We start from the raw sequence: 19,703 nt of genomic DNA, 5'->3' as shown, positions 1-19,703 counted from the left end.
CAGCTTCCATTACAGAGTGTTTGCACTACAGTTACAGTTAGCTATATGACTGATACCGCTGGGCCTATTGAGTCAGTTATGAGACCTTCTGTGGTATGTTGTAAATTGAATGCACTGATATAATATGGTCAATGGTCACTACTAGGGGCGTAGCACAGAATTCTGGGCCCTGTAGAAAGGCATTCTCTATGGATCACTTACTGCATCCACAGCTATTCATTCTAGCATCTTTTTGGGCCCTACTCACAATTCCACCCCCAGTCCGACAGCCCTGATCACTACAGTATGATCTCATGCCCGCAGCCATTAACTCTGCTGAGATCATTGGTGTGATATCGGCTCAGGGTTAAAGGACCACTTGAAAACCAGCTAGGAAATAATTAATTACTTGTTAGCATTACAATCAGTCTAATAGCAGCAGATCCCAAGCTCATTACACAAATTTCCTTGGACTACAGACAAACCGGTTTGGCCATTTATTTGTCTATTGCATACTTTATAGATCTGCACTGAACATGAGAGCATTTCATTGTGTCCCTACGCTGTAAATAATAAGAACTGTGTATAAAACAAATGTTGAAAGTGGTGTCTGTTGTTTCTTGTTGTCCAGTTTCGGTGGAGGGTCTGTTGCGGAAAAAACACGAATGAGTTCAACTTGATAAGCTGTAGCAAATCAAATTTGTCATTGTGTTGTTCCCTGTCGTTGTGAAGTAGATCAACTAAATGTTGTTCTCTTTTTAACAGTAAAGTGCTTCCATGTCTTTGTCTTCCCTGAGGGATTGACAAACAACAGGATTTATCACCACCTGTGGAACAACAGATTTCACAGGGTGCGACATATCATTTCCTTATGTCCCCGGGAGAAGAGCCAGCTGAGTGGATGATAGCATGCTTGTGTGTGTGTGTGTGTGTTTAGTGAGCGTGAATGTACAGTGAGGTCACTCTTGAGCAGCTGCAGCGTAACTTTCCTCACCCTCAGACAGCAGAGTTGTGGTCTGTTTAGCTCTCTTCAAGAGTCTCAGAGGAGCAGAGTTATAAAATGTTTTTAGGCTTAGAATCATGCAGGACTGTAAATGGTATCTTTTTTTTCTGAAAATTAAACCGCTACACAAGGAAGTCATTCTATAAAAAACTTTCTTGTTTATTTAACTCACACAACAGATTATATTACTCTCACAAAAAACATAAGTACATCTGAACACAAATAAACATCATAATCACAGACTCTTCTAGAATGGTGCTATGGAAAATAATCCCCTGATTGTAAGTCAAACAAAGCACGGCCAAAACTAATTAGCCTTCGTTTCTGTGTTTTTGCAACCCCGGCCATACATATTTGAGACAAAGCACACTTGTCAGCAATTAAGCTGCGGCTACTGCACAAAACCCGTCTCAATTTCCAGAGAGAATGGCCTGACTTGTGTCATCAAAAGCACCACTGACTAAAGTAGATGTGTATGTATAATCATGTAATTATGATGTGGTGCTTTGTTGTGGATACATGCATGCCTCCACATCTAAAAACGCCTGATTCTACATAGGAAGACATTTGAGGCTGATTGCTATGTTGTAAACAAGTTAAAATAATAACACAGTGCACTAAAGGTGAGCTTAATGCTCGTTTTTTTATGAAGCTCACTAAAACTGTATGACTAACACTTGGTGATGAAATAACAATAAGGCTCTAACAGTAACTACCAGTTTGATGAATGCCAGTGGCTGCTGGGCTGATCTGTCTTATAGTGACCTCTGTTGATCAGCTGCTCCTTCACACTTTAGGATACAGAAAGCAACAGCAGGGAGAGGTTTTCTAGACCATATCATAGCTGAAGAATGTATTGTCCCTTCTGTACAGGCAGACATTAGTTTTGTTTTATGTCCTTAGGGTATAAAATATGTTATATGTAAATAAATAAATATGTTACTCATAATAAATAAAATAGTAAACAATTAGTTGCCTACTTTGGTCAAATTTACACCACTGTTATGGTTATAACTGAAAGCATGGACTGTGCATGGAAAAGGCTACCAGTTGGTGCGTTCAGGTGTTAGTAGGAAGCTCTAAAACCTAAAATGTAACTTTTTGAAGACTCACCTGCCAAACAGTCGCGCATTAACAAGCTATACTGTCAAACTAAGAAAACACAAAAAAAATTAAAAATGTAAATCTTAATAATGTAGTAGGAAGCGTCTGAACCAGAACTAGAAACTGGAATTCCACACAACAATAACATTTGTGATTTGTAATAAATGAGTGAAACCATACAAAAATATCAGAATGTTCCTTTAAGAGGAGATGCCAAGAAAAAGCCCTCAGTTGCAGTAAAGAAACAAGGTGAAGTGAGGAGGAGAGAGAGACAGAGGGTGGTCTTGACTTGTATCAGCAGGGTTTTGGGTGCAGTCAGGCTGCTATTCTGGACCCGGTTTAGGCTGTTTTCCTGGACTGTCGAATACGATAATTGAACGTCTACCAAATCCCAGGACTTTAAACACATGGCACTAACTGGGGATCTTACTGTTGTTCATTTGAGTCATTTCTAAGATACTTTGTAAAATAATTGAATGTATAGATTTAGTGTAGAGCTAATACTCCTCTGGATATGCATGTTTGTTAGTGTAGAGAGTTTGCTAAAAAAAAATGCAGTGCCAACTCAATACTCCCAAAATCAATATATTGATTCGGCCAATTAGTTAGGGTCTGGCATGTGCCATTAGTCTTCAACATCATGTCTGAACACATCTTAATGACATCATAAGTAGAGTTTAGTAGCTCCCAAGGGTCTGTAATGTAATCACACCTATTTAAGTAATGTAAATGATCAGATAATGAACAACTGAAGGAAGTCTGTGGGACAAAATCCAACATCTGTGTAAGGGACCTGATGTCTATGTCCTTGCTTGTGTTTGTTAACCCCACAGATTACACTGTACTGGCCATGCTCCTATTTGTACCTATGAATCTGCTCTGAAGCCTTTGCAGTTAGATTAGTTGTTAGTTATGTATTTACACCTTTTTATCGCCACAAAATTTAAGTCCAAAGCACTGACACATAAATCTCTGTATTTAAACATGTGGAGTGCCAGTAAAAGCTGATGAAAACAAATATTAATCAAATAATTTGAAGTTCAAATGTAACCAATAATAAGTCAGGAATAAGTCTGGATAAGTCAGAACAAGTTGATGAAATGCTCCACAACTGGACAGTCTCATTCCTTTCATCTAAGAATAAGTAGGCCTAATGAACCTTCAGAATCAACTAAAGACAGGATTTAGGAAGTGACTGTCAGAGGACGGTGGGTCTAAAAATGTATACAAAGTGGTATTTACAAATCAACTGAAAATACAAGGCAGGGTTTCTCAGAAGGCAAAGAACATCTGAGCAAGCTTTAATGCATTGATGTGGTCAAATAAGAAATCAGTTCATTATAGCAATAAAATATCACAATATGCTATTATGCTACAATAAAATTCACACTAAAACAGCTTGAACCAGTGTCAGATTGCATCTTACTGTTTACTTTTCCCGTGTATTGCATGTTTTTTTTTTAAATTAGTGCCAGCTGTCATATCAACATCTATTCAGCATCAACATGTTGTTATGGATGTAACACAAAAAGGGTGTAAATAATTTAAACCCCAACCTAAACAAGAAAGTCCTGGTTCTACAATTAGAAACTTAAATAGTTCATTATTTCTCTGATTTGCCAATTTTAAGAATAAATACAGCTGATTACACAAACAAAATATATCCAAAATCCAAATCATGTCCATGTGCATGCTGGGATTTTATTGCAATATATCTGGCCTTATTAGAACCCTAGCTATTTACATCACATGTTTTGTGCTGCTTGAGGATGAATACAGGATAGATGAATGTTAACAACAGTTTTCTGTTGGAGTGAACCTGTTCAGATGTTGGCTCTTACCTGATACGAGTTCATGGAGGCTGTAACGGTAGCGGAGGTAGTCGTGGCCCTCAAACTTCTGCGGCCATTGACACAGGGCCCGGCACTCTGAATCTGCTTTATAGTACTCCACCAAAGCCTCTTCAAACAGAGTGATGGCTCCTTTGTGGTCGCCGTTATCATACAACCTCACTGCTGCCGCGAAGGAGCGCTGTGATAGAGGAGAGACGGAGGATCATGAGAGTTACGAAGGAGTATTTATGACGTCCGGTGTTGTTCAGCAAAGCTCTTTATGATATACCTGTGTATTGAAGTATTTATCTTTGACATTTTTATAAGCAAATATTTGTTGGTCACTTTTAATGTAAACCTGTAGCCAGTTCATAAAAGTTCTTTACAAATCCTCTGGTGCACATCAATGTTCCTGCAGCAGCGATGATCCCTTGTTTGGAGCTGAATGACCAGCTGCCAAAAAGTATTCCCACTGTCACTTCTACAGTAATACATTTAACATATGATCTAATGTACATTCATTTATGGTCTCCAAAGAAAAGTTGCTTTGGACAGGAAAGTGGAAGTTACAGACACACAATAACTTCAATTATCAGTAATGTTTCAAAGTTTACTTGAGGTACAGCTATAAATGGCATAATAAGGTAGTTAGGTTTGTACTGAGTGTGAAGTAGGACTGGGCGATAGGGAGAAAATTAGATTTCACGATATTCTTGACCAAATACCTCAATATCGATATTGCGGCGATATTCTAGGTCTATATTCTTGGTACTTTAACAAAATATCTTCACACTTAGATTTTAGATAAATAATCATCAGTATTGTGGACATAATGTCTAAGTGGGGAAAAGGCAAATAATAGAACAGCTAGAACAGTCTGGTAAGTTCAGAAAAGTACATCACTTTACTGTAATGCAGCTTTTAAAACCAGTAAAAGACAACACTTATGTCATATCACAATATTACGATATCCAAAATCTAAGATATCTAGTCTCATATCACGATATCGATATAATAGCGATATATTGCCCAGCCCTAGTGTGAAGCTTCTCCCAGAATGTAGGAACTTGAATGAGCTTGACTTGAAGATAAAGAGATAATAGAGGGACAGACAGTGGAATGAGACTGGAAATGAATAAGAGCACAAAGGATCCAAAACTCTGCAGCTTTACCGCAACCAGCGCTATATGAGTTTCCAGTCATTCAACTTTACGGGCCATTAACACAAAGGATCCTTTATACAGGGACAACAGCTGCACTTTTCCCTTTAGCAAAGACGTGAAGAAGAAAAAGTCGCGAGACATTTGGCCAGGATTGAAAAAAGATGGCAGCAGGTTACAGTAATGATCTGACACATGCTCAGGTAAAAGCAACAGGAATAGGCATTGAAAAGGGATAAAAAGAGAAGAAACAAGTGAGAAAATTAATTAATAAACTAAAAAGTTAACATCTACATATCTATATCCAAACTTGCATATTAAGATTTCCTGCCTTACCTGGTGAGGTCGAGCTTCTCGGTCCACAAAGTGGTCCTCCTTAACGCCCTGCAGGTCTTTGTACTGCTCCAGGTTCTGACCCATCTCCACATGTTCTGGGTTGGCCTGGAAGTAAGTGTGAGCCGCCGCTGCTGCCTTTTCAGGCTGCTTCAACTAAAGAGAGAAACAGAGAAAGAAAGAGAGATGTTTTTAAAATAATAATGATAACAGAACAGACTTCAGCACTGTGGCTGAGCTTTCTGTACAACCTGTTCCAAAACCTGTGCATTTAAGGCACACGTTCACCTGTTTAGTTGAAGTTAAAATCACATGTGAAATTAATGATGTTTTTTAACTGTAAGAAGAAGGTGTTTGTACAGTACAATCCCAACATAAGTGTGTTTTTCTGTTAAATCAATATTTCAATAGTTTTAAACAAGATTCAAAATGTAAACAGAAACAGACCGACCAGTCTCCATTGTTTAAAACTGCCAAACAAATTGCCAAAGTTCATGTTACTCTGAATCCTTGCTTTTAAAAAATAAGGAAAAACAGACAGACAAGTCTGCAGACGTTCTTCTGAATCCGCTCCTGCAAGACAAACAGACCACTTGCCAAAATACCAGGGCGCAATCAAGCGTTTCCAATAAATCCATTCTTGGCAAGTAATTTGGAATCCACTTGAAATAAGTCATATTTCTCAATTTGATTAATCAGAAAACAGAAAAACTGAGTAGATTTACAGCGATGCACCAGCCCCATCCACATCCTGTCACTAGAGAGAGCTGTCATGATTACAGCTAAAAGGTGTGGACACACAGAGCCGACGGCCAAACGTCGGCAGAAAAGGCAGTTGGGCTGATCAGTCTCCCCAAATTGGTCAAAAAAGTACCTCGGAACACACCAAAGCGACAAGACGTAATACATCTCCACAACAGCAGGCGGCGCTAATGGGTCTGGTTTCTCCGGAAATTCAAAGACAGACTGTCATGGCCATAGATATACATAATAAAGCCTTTATTATGTATATCTATGGTCATGGCGGCTTGTTCAGAATACAATCTCATATTGTACTAAAATAGTTCACCGAAACGTGTTTCTGAAAACATTTTAAGCACGCAATAGGCCATGCAGTTGCTGAATCTGTCTTCATTTCAGATCGACAAAGGTCAATTTAAAAGATTTTCGTCAGATTTTGAGAGACTCTAGTCACGCTCATCCCGCTCCCCGTTTCCGGGTTAGCACTCTACCAATCAGATGGGTCATTTGAGTCCGACTGCCGGCAGTGCCTGCCCCACCGATTATACATGTCAAATTGGCCAAAATGAAGGACGACGGCCCCTCGGACGGACGACGTCACAGAGCACACCGAACAGACTCGAGTCACTGACCTCGCCAGACTGTCCAACGGCCGATTATCGGCTCTGTGTGTCCACACCTTATATGACAGATGAAGTCTCTGCACTCAAAGCATCACCACAGGCAACCCATCGTCTTCCTAACAAATGTTTCTAACATAAACACATGAAAGAAGAGACTGTTTAGGCTACTGTTGAAGATAGGAAAAACAGAGTGGCAAAGAAGTGTGTGTTGATGTGTGTGGCAATGCAGTTTCCAATTAGTTTCTCAATTAATCAATTATTGATTCAGTTCAGTCATTAATTGACAGAAAATACTGCAAATGTCTTCAAATGTCCAAAACTATTTAGTTTACAATGATGAGAAATAGAAAAGAGAAAATGCTCTCATTGGATAAGTCGGAATTGATGAGTAATGCTTCAATCAACCAAAATAGTTGCTCATTCATTTTCTTTGACTCATTGATTAATTGACTAATAGTTTTGGCTCTAGATTGGATGTCCATCTGTTAGAATTTGTGAATTTGTCTGAAAATAAGAAATAATAAAGTTTATGTTGTCAACAGCGCACTACAAAATTCTTTTCCGGGTCCAGATATATTTCAAAACAAGTTCATAATCAAACCAAATATTCAATGGACTTATCCCCGGCGATGACCTCTGATTGTAACATCTTTCTGAGGTTTCTACCTTTCCTGTTTATGACTCCATTCTCCATTGTCATCCCAGTTGCTACACTGAGGCAGCACAGGTGGCAAGTAGGGATGTCACGAGAACCGATACTACCGACACCTTCCGGTTCTAAAATGACAAAACACCGATGATGCCCATTTTTTTTAAGCACCGTAGGCACCGTTAGTGACGATGCCAGTGTTAGCAGCATCGGTGCTGCGCCTTTTCTGGAACTGATGGGGGCAGTATGTGCTTCAGAGTGTTCCAGTCAATACATTCAGAAGAAGGAGGTCACGAACAAGTGGCCAAAGTCACGCCCTAAAATATGAACGAGAGTCAACTCTACCTGACCTTAAAAAACGGCATGTTCACTGCAAACTCACGGTCCTCTCTTTCCGATTTACAGCCCCCCTCTCTTGGCTTCAAATAACTCCTCTGGTAACGTTAGCCGTTAGCAGGGTTAGAATGGCGGCGTTAGCCATGGTTAGCCAGGATCAGTCGGGATCACTTTACTGGCAGTGTCTCAATTGTTTTTGCGAGTAACCAACTCGGGTACTCCAGCTATATAATTCAATGTGAGTACACAATTGTTGTTAATGACATTAAATGCCCGTCCCTTGTAGCCGTGATAAATTAGCCTGAAGCTAATGCTTAGCTACCTGTTCAGGAGGAAATTAGCCAACTCGGCATCCTTTTGGGCTCTAAGCTGTCTCCATCTTTCAAATACATCTCCAACATTTACTCAGGGTTTGTAACGTCTCTGGTCACGCAACTGTTAGAAACACTGTTGTTGTTTTTGCACAGTACCTTTTGAAAAGATGCCTGGAAGTCTGGAATGTGTCTGGGGACACTAGTTGTTGCACTATGACCATTAATTGCACTTTATTATATTGTTCTATGCTCTATTGCACATGTTTTGTATGTCTTGTTATGACATTTTGATATTTTTCAAATATTTTAATAAAGAAGTTCATGTTTCAAGTTAAAGTACATGGAATCTTAGAAAATCCTTTTTTTTCTACCATGGTATCGAAATCGGCATCGAGAATCATGTTATTTTACTGGTATTGACCGACTACTGAATTTTTGGTAAGTGAGAAGTTATCAAGACAGGGGATACTCCCCTTCCCCACCATGACCACAGCTTTCCTTTAACATCTAACTCTGTTCTCTGGTATTACACAACACAGAACAGTTGTGGATCTGCTCTCAGCAAAAAAACAAAGCTCAGTTCAGATATCCCAAATGTCTGGTGCCAGCTAGTTTCTTGTGGCTTTAAGATGCTTTTTTATTTTTTTATTTTGGAAGAACTCAACCATCCAAACATGCCTGGTCCCTATCAGATAACATCCTAATCATGCTCAAGCCTCAACATGGGTTGCCTTACACAACCACATTTCACAATAACCCTTTGACGCACAGGTCCATGAACTCAACGCAGACAGTTTTTTACACTCAAAGAAAAGCAGCTGAAGATGCATGCTGCCCTGTTACATTTGTTGCATGCCAAATCTGCTCTTTCTTCTTTCCCCATACATTCTCTATAGAATACAGTACTTCCAACTAATCATAAATAATTTATAAAAAACAGTAGAGTTACATTGGGTTTGACAGTAACTGAACTGGGTAAAAAGTGAGTTATGCAGGAAACAGAAGGTGATGACATGCAGAGAAAAGAAAGACAGATACAGAGAGGTGAACGTAGACAAGGTTAGAGACAGAGCTTGGTCTCTTGTGAAGGCGTTGACCACCTCTTGCAGCAACGTAATCTCAGAGACATCTGACTACATTTGTTTAAATCATTTGTGTTCCCAACAGGTGCAAACGTAAAGCAGATCTCCAGTGTTGGGGAGTAATGGAATACATGTACTGCGTTACGTATTCAGAATACAAATTATGAGTAACTGTATTCCGTTACAGTTACAATTTAAATAGTTGGTATTTAGAATACAGTTACATTGTTGAAATCAATGGATTACATGACAATACTTCTCTGTTTCACGGGTTTATTCACTCTCGCATCTCCATGCATTTCCCAGAAACCCCAATATGAAAACGAAAAAATTAGCAATTTGCGTGATCACTGATAGAGGTAGAGATGGAGCCGGAACCGGCACAACAGAGCCAGGGCAGGAGTGCGTTTCTATCTTGGAAATTCAAACAGCATTTCACATTAAAGAAAGAGAAGGGAGAACAAAATATAACTGTGCACTGCAGTGCAACTTCTGCTTGCCAGCAACCAACTTCCTTTCAGCGTCCAAATTCCTCCACCTCCAACCTGAAGAAGCATCTTAAAGTAAGTTATTGTTAGCCAAGGGTAGTTGTCTGCTGTAGTTTTACTAGTCACCTTGCTATTTTATAGTTGACGTGCGACTTTACATTCTCCTACATGCTGATTTACTAGCCCCAGAGCCGTTGAAAAACTAGCCCCGTTTGACATGTTAGCTAAAATTAGCTCATGGTAGCTTAGACTGCGGTTAGATTTTTGTAGTATGCAGTTTGGGACTACAAATACAAAAATCTATCTGCTTGTTTAGGTACACATTCAGCCAGTTGGAACAGAAGAACACACCAGAATAGGCCTGTTTAGTAAGCTGTATGTGATGGCTGCATTCCTACTTATAAAATGCAAGTCAATGTGGAAGTAATCCAAGTATTCAGAATACGTTACTCAGATTGAGTAACGTAACGCAATACGTTACAAATTACATTTTTGGGCATGTATTCTGTACTCTGTAACGGAATACGTTTTGAAAGTATCCTTCCCAACACTGCAGATCTCAGCGTTTCACAGTGGAGAAGGTCACTCTGGCACGTCTGCCAAAAACATAACTGGCTGAGAGAGCTTCTCAACACACTCAGCCCTTTGTTTTGCCACTCAGCACTGATTCACGTTTGCCAGGGCATACATTTGTTTTTGTGAAAACCTTTGTGCTTTTCTTTTTTTTCAATTGGGTGAATTAGCAAGATAAAGCTTGGGAAATCCCACATTTATACAAGATTTAGGAAATCTGTAGTTCAAGAGTAGAATGACAACCAGCACACTGCTGAATGTAGGAAACCCATGCAGATACAAAAACAAAGCACATTGTGTTCCACAAAGTCTGCACAGTACATCATAAAACACAAACTTGTCTGACAGAAGAAGCAGAAAGCATTTTTTTTCGCTAACAAACAACCCACTTCTTTATGAAGTATGACTCCTTGTGAAATACAGTTTGGTCTATTTCATGTGGCAGCAGAAGAGGCAGGAGAGAAAAGCCCAGCCGGACATGCGTGGTTAAGTGTTGAGTGAAAAAAAAGTCTTACTGTGCACTGCATTCATGTGCGCTGCATTACACGTTTAATAAAATACTGTATGTAACAGCTGAAGAACAAATCTAACATTGAATAAAAGCAATGCCAGAGTTCAAATTTTAAAAAAAACTTAAGTGTACCTGACAAATAAGGATGTTAACAGAAACATTTATTGGCACTCAATACTTGTAGTGGACATTCCTGTATCGATCATACAGTTAGTTAGTTTTCTTATTGACATGGATTACCCGCCCAACACAGAAAATGTTATGTCATGCTGCTATATTTCCAGTGCAACAAGAATTGATATTAATTAAAAGAGAGATTCATATTCAGCGTTCTGAAACACCAACATCAGTTGAATTCATCATAAAGCAAGAATGACTGAGTTCTTACAAAATACGCAGATGTAAATCACAAAGAAGTGAAGTAGGAATAGACTGCACATAAAGGAAACCTGAGGAAACCAAAAACTCAGCCGCAACACTTGACCACACAGTAAAACGTGGAATGCATTAAACGCAGATGAAATCAATGTAAGTGTATCTGAGGGTGGATTTTTTTTTTTCTCCAACTGATGCCGCAATCTCAAGCACACAACCCAGCTCTATCATGTGTGTCCTCTGCTGCTGCATTCCTGACAAAGTCTCCCCAAGAATAGCTCCTTAAAGACGCTATTGTCAACTTCGCTTTACTGAATTTGAAAATCATCTGCTGATATGTTTAGTCAAATCTCCCGGAAACTAAACAGCAACACAGCGGCTGTGGTGTACAAAGGAGGCAAAAGGTAAGGGCAAAGTTAGACTGCAGCCACAGACCAGACCTCCTTCCACCTCCTCTGGCCCCGGCCACCCTCTGCCCCTCGGGGATAACCTGGCTCAGGCCAGAGGGTCAACTGGAGGAAGAGGGGAATTACTCCAGTACACCATCCCAGCACAAACACAGCTGTGGTCGGCCATTGCCAGATCTATTGTCTCGAGACCTAAAACCTGGGGAAGCCTTGAACATTGGGGGCTCACTGTGTTTTTCCACTTCTATCATTGAGTTTTCACAGTCATGGCTAACATTATGCTTTTGGGACCCTTTTATTTAAAAAAGGAACAAACCCTTATTAAAAAAAATAAAAATAAAAAAACGTATCTGGAACAGTTAGGCAGAAGAAAACAAGACCAGATCTACTGTGTGTTTCAGTGTATGACTCACACTTTGGTGATTTACAATCATATTTAACAGCACCTCAGCCCAGACAGGATGGTCACTACTACTTTATGGAGACAGATCATTCAACATGGAGGATTTCTGGGAGTCAGAGTGCTGTATCAAACTGTCAAAAACCCAAAACAGTCCAAGTTTGGAGATTCTGAATTGAAAACACATGCTCATATATCAAGCACAGCAGAGTGAAAGGTTGAAACACCCCCTCTGGATGACAAGAAATCAATCATGGGTTTAAAGTGAGATTGCCATTATACTGAACAGTGTAATGGAAAACAATACAGCCTAGACAACAGTCGTGTATGGGTAAATCAAAATGACTTGTCTCTCCTGTGTCTGCTGCCACAGAGGAGAAAATGGATACTAAGAAAGTAAGTTATTTTCTTGTGAACACCTTAGCCGTAGTGCTACTTCTCTCTATAGAAGAGAAAGATATTAATTAAAGCAATGTATTTGATCAATTGTTTTTCAACTTGCAAGTCACTTTGCTCCAAATACACTGACAAATGTTGATGAGCTAGCAACAGAAATATTTTATCTGAACGCTATCAGTGAATCAGTGACAATACAATATTTAAAGGGGATCAATCATGCTCATTTTCAGGTTGTATTTTGGGTTTCTACTACAACATGTTTACATGCTTGAATGGCTTGTTGAATACTATGTTTTCTGATCTAGGTAGCCCACAAAAAATAAAAAAAGTTTTCTTATTGTACTGATTGTAGGTTGATGGGCCCTCCAGATACCCAAATGTATGTGCACGAACCCTGAAAAAGTGAGTTTTTGATTATATGCCCCCTTTAAAATCACAGCAACTCTAAAACTCTGCCATTAAAAGCAAACCTTTGAATACATTCAGAAGTGTACATCTTGTACCACATGAGTGCATTTTTCCTCTCACATGAATTTCAAAGGAGCACCTGTAGAGGTGAATAACTACCACTCAGTCTGAGCCCTCAGTTTGCCCTCATTAAAAAGCAACCTGTGTTAGAGCTGCTGGACCGCCCTGCCACTCTGAGAGAAGTGCTCTTGATGTGGGTACTAAGGAGTGCCAAGGCAAACGCACATTTGCATGTCTTTCTCCTCTGGGCCTCCTGCTTGATTCACAGGTATGTAAATAGGCCTGGGCCGGCGCCACAGATGCAGAGATGATGTTGTGACAAAAAGCACGTATACCAATGCCACAAACAAGCATGGAAACAGTTACACAGATGGCTTGTCAGAGGCAGAACTACCACCCAAAAAAATTAGAGAGGAGCTGGCAACAAGTGGTCAACGAGTGTCAAACCTGGCAACCGCAGAGAGAGAGAGACGAGCTGTTTCAAAGAGTTACTACAGTTCAAGAGGTTAGGAAACTCTCTTAATAGAGAAAGATTAGTGTTCAGGTTAACACTGGACACAAGAACAGCTGCACTGCATGTGCTGTGAGGATTTTAATGTTAAAGAGTGTCCTTTAGACCTCCTGTAGAAGTCCAATGGGGCTTTCACATTGCCGTGCGGTAACTCGCTGCCTCCAGTCATTTCAATGAGGGGAGGCAGCGCAGGGGAAGCGGTTTTGATCACAGGTGAGGGTATGAAGCGCTTGCAGCCTGAATTGCGCACACAGATTTTGCTCTGGTGCCCAGACTTCACCGTGGCAGGAGCAAACGCTTTTCTTTTTTGGGAACGCTCTTAAAGCTATGCCATTGTCAGGGCGGTTGATTTTTCAATCAACAATACATGAACACCATTCCAGTCTGAACTCCACTTATGTGCTAATCGCCCCAAAAAATCTTACAGCTGCAGTTAAATAAACCATCAAGGCTGCTAAATATATTTAAGGCCAGTGAAGTGAGTGAGGTGGTGTCTGCTTCACAAATGTCCATGTGATACACCTGTTAAGCAATGTTCTGTGGAGGAACTGTCATGTTACCAGACATACAACAAAAAATCTTTTCAGCTAAACCTGAGCTTGTAAAAACTGTTGAAGAAGAGGATGGAAAGAATATAAAGCTTGTACTTAAATCACATTAAAGTAGAATTATGATCAGTATTGAAATGTACAGTAGACATATAATAACTGCCAAGAGCTATGGACTTATAAACACAAGGACAGACATATTTGCTGCACAGCTGGGCCCTAAACATCCCAGCCATATATCTGAGGAGCACCGAGTGTTTCAATGGGAGGAATATTTACTTCTCTGTAAACACAGTAGTCCTTTTTCTGACCAAAACATTAGCAAAGTTTACTGTCACTAAACTAATATTTGTGTCATGAGGTGTAGGGTATGAGGCATATTCGTCACAAAGGTAGTTTTCCCCAGACAAGCAAGTAAACCACATAATTACCGGTCTTTGGTTTATCAGAAAATTAAATGTGCAGGCACAACAAAGCTAAACATTTTAGCAGTTTAGACAAAACATGAGGTGAACTTTACGATAAGAGATGAAAGTCCATGTTTGAGTTTGTTAAATGGATTGTGGCAGGAAATACTTTGAGAGAGGGGTTGTTACTTCCTGCTCTGCTGCAAGTTTATCAGAAGGGCAAGGTATCAACACTCAACACTTGGTTTTTACTGGTACCACTTGAACTGTGTCCGCAGAACAGACTATTGACAAATGTCAAGTACTAAGATCTTTATTAGAGTTCTTGTACAGCTGCTTGCGTTTAGACAAAATTTTAAATTTGACGAGTTTGGCTTTTGTTAAATGAAAAAAAGGTTTAATTTCTCAAAGTAAGGTATCAAAAAAGTATTGTGTTGGCATTTTTATTGTTTTATTGATTAGAGCTGCAACGATAAGACGCTCAAAATAATATTAATCAGCACCTACTTTCACAAGCAAAAATGTCCAACATTGTGAGGACGGCTTGGCTTGATCTTCCATCGTAGTAAATTTAAAGGGGCTGTACTCAACAGCGGGCTGGTCTCATGGACCATTCCTCAATATGCGATAACATGCACGTACGGCCGAACCGGCTATCAAGACAAAGAACATTAAATCTGATTACAACACACAGAGGGAGTGTGACTTCATTCTCTGGTCAGGACGCCATTACTCCACTATATCTTTACATAGCAAATATTTGTTTGATGCTATTAATAATATTAACCTGTATGTTGAGTACAGCCCCTTTAATATTTTGGGGTTTTGGACTGTTGGCAGTTAGACAACGGCATTTGATAATGTTACCTTGTGCTCTAGGATATTGTGATGGGCAACTTTGACTCTTTTCTGATGTTTTACAGAAGTTATTGTATACTGACAATGTAAAGTAGTCTTTGTACTTTCCACTGCTGAGGTCCATTTAATTGATGAGTTTAAAGCTTAAGAGAGCATGTGGCCCTTAAGGAGGCTGGCACTTTGATATGAGCATCTGGTTGGAAAGAAGATCGAGACCATTTCACAGTACTACAGATTGGGATTACATTTGTCTGGCGAGGGAAGCTGCATACACCCCCTGAGCTTTTTTATTGCCAGTGATAGCTGTAGCAGCTACGCTGAGGGAAGGCATTGGCACCAATGCCTGGCATGAGGAACTCACTGTAGGAAAGTTTGTCTAAATGGCTGATTACCTCCCCATGAGGCGAGCGCTCCGCTTCCTTTCACTCTGGATCGTTTCAAAAGCACACAGCAGCACTTTGATTGACGATTCAAGGAACTTCAGAAATTCCTGGAAGTCTGGAAAACAACTTATGTCCAAGTGTTTAAACTGGAAGGTCGTCTTCTTTAAGACAATATGTAGACCCCCTATTCAACCAGACTTATGTAGGGTTTGACAAGATGAAGACGACACGTACTATACTTGCACACGTGTCCAAACACACAGTAGAACACTGAAATACACGCACAGGGTGCTCATGATGCATGTGTGACGTTAATTGGACCGAAAAACATTACAGCCTCTACAAATTAACCTCTCCATCATGCACCCTTAAGTCTTTCGTTTCATTAACTCGGTAGCTTTGATGGACAAAAAGCTGCTTCAAGCGCATGCTTACTGTACACACAGGCCACATAATGTCTTTACTGTACACTGGAGGTGTGAATTAGTCGCTTGATAATCTCAGCTAAATGAACCAGACAGGGGTTTGGTTTTGCTCTGCTGCTAAATCAAATAACACTTTAACACAAGACCTGGATTGTAACTCATATTTTTGCCTTGCCAGTCAGGAAATCAGCCAGCCGGTTGGTCAGCATGTATATTACATGCAACATGGCTAACACGTTTAGCACATGCTGTGGGAGGAAAAAAATGAGGGGAGCTTTTCCTCTTAGTGATGTCATGGGTAAATGTTGTCCACCTTGATGTCCTCCCTCCCTTTCTTCTTTGCTCTCTCTATCACACCAACACTCTTTCGCTCATCTGTCCATCCTGCTGACAGCTCTGCACAGTGGTCTCTTTCTGCTTGTCCTCGCCCCACCCTGAGCGTGTTCCTTCAATAAGGTCATGTCAAAGGAATGCCTGAAAAAGCCTCACTGCTGTCGCTGCTAAAAAGCCTCTTTCATTACCCCGTGATAGACACAGGAGGCACGACGGGCGTCACTCCTTCCTTCACCAGCCTCTATCCGTCCATATTAAAAATCCTTGGCAGGGAGACTGTACATTGAAAAGAAAACAGTGGTAGAACAATAATAATGCCACTGTACACTGGAACAAACCTTAACTATGGCTTGGTGTTGTGTGCCCAAGCTGTGTGCTCTGAAGCTGCCACAATGGCCTAAACTCATAAGGAACCCAGAATGTGGAACAGGCGCACATGATCCAGAATCTATTAGTTATGAAAACACAATTCATGTCCATTATGAGCTAATCTGGATCATGCAACTTGTGTTTGCCCTGTGGCTGACATCATTTGGAGGTAGAGGGAATCGACTGCTTCCATTATCCTCTCCATCTCCAGTGACAGCTTTGTGGGAGTTAACACTGAGAGACTACACAACCTTTTTCTCTAAGCTATCCTGGGGCCACCCGACACCACGTCGGCTACTGTATCCTTAGTCAACCATCACACTCTTTCCCATGTCTGATCTCGCTTCCTGGGCAGTTTCAGGACACACAAGGCCAGCTTTGTGTGGAAACCTCAAAAACACAAGGTGTGTTCGTTTTAAGTAGTGCAGACGGGGTGGAAAATCACCTATAATGTCTTCCTCCTTTTCCCAACCGCCAACATGCCCTCCCCCCGACACCTCTCTCACGTTCCCTCCTGCCCAAAATAAAGTAACACACACACTCTTTTCTCTAAGGAACTTCTAAAAACAGCTGCATACGCCCACTGACCTACGTCTTATTTTTACGCTACAATCCTCTGATCTCACACTCCAGATAAAGGTGCCTTTTTCAAGACTGGAAAAACACACTCCGACTGGCCCAAAAAATCAGAAATGTGGCTAACAGTTGTGTTTTGTCTCTCTAACTTTGCCTTTGGTTGAGGATGTGGTGTGTGTATCGAAGGTGTACACAGACTGTAACTAGAGCTCACACATAGGATACCACAGATATTAGCAGTCTGGCAGCCCTCTACTGTGTTGCAATAGCTTAAAGGAATAGTTCAACATTTTGAGGAATACACTTTGCTTTCTTGCTGAGAGTTCCGCCGTGACTACTTGGCCTCCTGTGTGTAAATAACTCTTCAAGGCACCGAATATTGTTCTAGTGGACACGTTTGATACACCCATAATCTGTACAAGTATAAACAAACACATGTCTGAATTAAATCTGTTTAAATACGTGCAGCTTAACTCTCAAGAACGATAAAACGAATAAGCATATTTCCCAAAATGTCAAACTTTTCCTGTAACATGTGTGTCTCAGAAGTCACCACTATCTCAGAGGAGATAACATGAGACCAAACCACATCAGAAATTTTCCCAATTTCCCCATAAAGCTCCAGAGATGCGGGGACTTCCCGTTTGAGAGGAACATTACGAGGAGCAGCACATTTGAAGGAAACATTTACGGGCAGGCCACTCAGAGACAGGGGTTAAAGGTCACTCTTTCACATGAGCGTGGGCGAATTCAGCTTTTCCACTGCGCCTGGGAAGGCATCGGGCTGGAAAAATAAGAAAAGGTGAGCATGATGTAGTGTCTAAATCTAAAGCAGGCAAATGTTTATTTGTGTTACAGGGTCTTCGAGAAAGAACAAAGGAGGACGCTATGAGAAACTCTGTGTGTGTGTGTGTGTGTGTGTGTGTGTATGTGTGAGGCAGTGAGTATGTGTGCCCCAGCAGACAATGCCAGCATTCATCCAGCAACTCAGTTCTCACCCTGTCCAGCCCCCACGTACCCCAGAGAAATATAAAATATATTTGTTCATGTTGAAATCAATCTGGTGTTGTAGCAATGTGCTGCTTTGAAAAAGACAACGGGCATTACAAAATGCGCACAACACTCAGCTGAGAAACTGAAATGGAGCTGAAAACCAATGATGGGTGCAAAGATCACAAATATGTCAAACTTTAACAGGGGAGTTATACGTTTGGAAACTACTGGAAGCTGTCAAACATGTATCGCTTTTAATGAAACACAAATCTACATAAATAGCTATTTTTGCACTTCTCATGTCACTAAAAAATGTTAATCAGCATAGTTGATGAGTGAGTCGGCTGTCATGATATAGAAACATCCTCTAAAAAGACTTAAATCACTGAGTCTCAGAAGTGTTCTTCCCCAGATTAGAGTATGGCAGGTTCAAGTGCCCTGGAGGAGTATTTCCTAGTTCAAATTTCAAACATGGTTCAGCCTCCCTCCGACGGTGAGGTAATGGATACACTTTTTTCTGGGGGTTAAATCAAACAATGACAGAGCAGTCCTGTTCAATGTTTCATCACAAAATCAGCCCATCAATCAAGCTGCCACCCCCTGAGCCCTGGGAAAAGTATGGAACATGTCAAGGAATGGCCAAGAAAGTAAGCAAAAACAGTCAGGCCTGCATGGATTAAGGATTTCCTAAAGAAGAGAAGAATGCACTCCCTTCAGTCTCTTTCTAAAGCTGGTGGTGGTATGCATGCTGAGACTAAGCTACCCAGATCACAGCCGAGCATGAGGGCTAAAATGACAACAAGAAAGAGCAGAAGTCCATTATATGAAGCCTCTCTCAGCCTTCCAGCATCACGGAGGGTCAGCTCAAGTGTTTCTAAAGACAAAATTGTCCTGTAATGGGCCCTTTCCCCTATAAAATAAACATCATCATATCCCCATGCACTAAACAGATAAGATGGTGTGGAGTTTACAGTAAGTGTTGTTCCCTTTTACTACCTCATCTGTATTTACACAGTTTAGTTCCCATGTGGAGACCACCACTAGAGGATGCAACCGAATCCAGGATACACTCCCTGTGGGGTTGAACAGTCAGATATTATGGAGGGAGAAGAATGGGGAGATGAGCTTAGTGCTCAGCTGCAAAAGGGAGGCAAGAAATGCAGACACAGATCGGTCGTGTAAACACTCAGCGGGAGGCAAAAGACAGGTTCCAGCTCAGAAGTTATAAGCAGTGTGACGTTTGGCTGCAGTGGCGAGAGACAAACTTGATGTTTCTTGTCTCCCGTCTCTTCCTACAGCAAAATAAAGGACACCTGTAAGATAATGCATGACTCAGCCTGGTCCACTGGTCATTTGCATTGTTTCACTGATAAGGAGGAAGGCATCCATCACCAACTGAGATGATTTAGGTTGTTTTTCATTACAGAACAAATCCAACAGCTTATTTAAAACTGAACTCTGGCTTTTCATAAATCTAGGACAATAGTGGGAGGCTTTCTGTGTTTTGTTGTCCAATAAAGAAA

The 19,703-nt window shown here is 40.7% G+C and overlaps 1 protein-coding gene across 1 annotated transcript in view; it reads right to left on the bottom strand.

The window, feature by feature from the left end:
- The window catches only part of p3h2 (prolyl 3-hydroxylase 2), a 65,127-nt gene that overhangs the window by 11,810 nt on the left and 33,614 nt on the right, over positions 1–19,703 (bottom strand). The window contains exons 2-3 of the mRNA XM_078258907.1: positions 5,415–5,567; positions 3,928–4,117 (exon numbers count right to left, since the gene is read on the bottom strand). Of these exons, the coding sequence (XP_078115033.1) occupies positions 3,928–4,117; positions 5,415–5,567 (343 nt within the window). The remainder of the gene's footprint in view (positions 1–3,927; positions 4,118–5,414; positions 5,568–19,703) is intronic.

The sequence above is a fragment of the Sander vitreus genome, chromosome 9, assembly GCF_031162955.1.
Source record: "Sander vitreus isolate 19-12246 chromosome 9, sanVit1, whole genome shotgun sequence".
Lineage (NCBI taxonomy): Eukaryota > Metazoa > Chordata > Actinopteri > Perciformes > Percidae > Sander > Sander vitreus.
The sequence above is the reverse complement of the archived record's forward strand: the minus strand, read 5'-3'. Positions and strand labels throughout refer to the sequence as shown.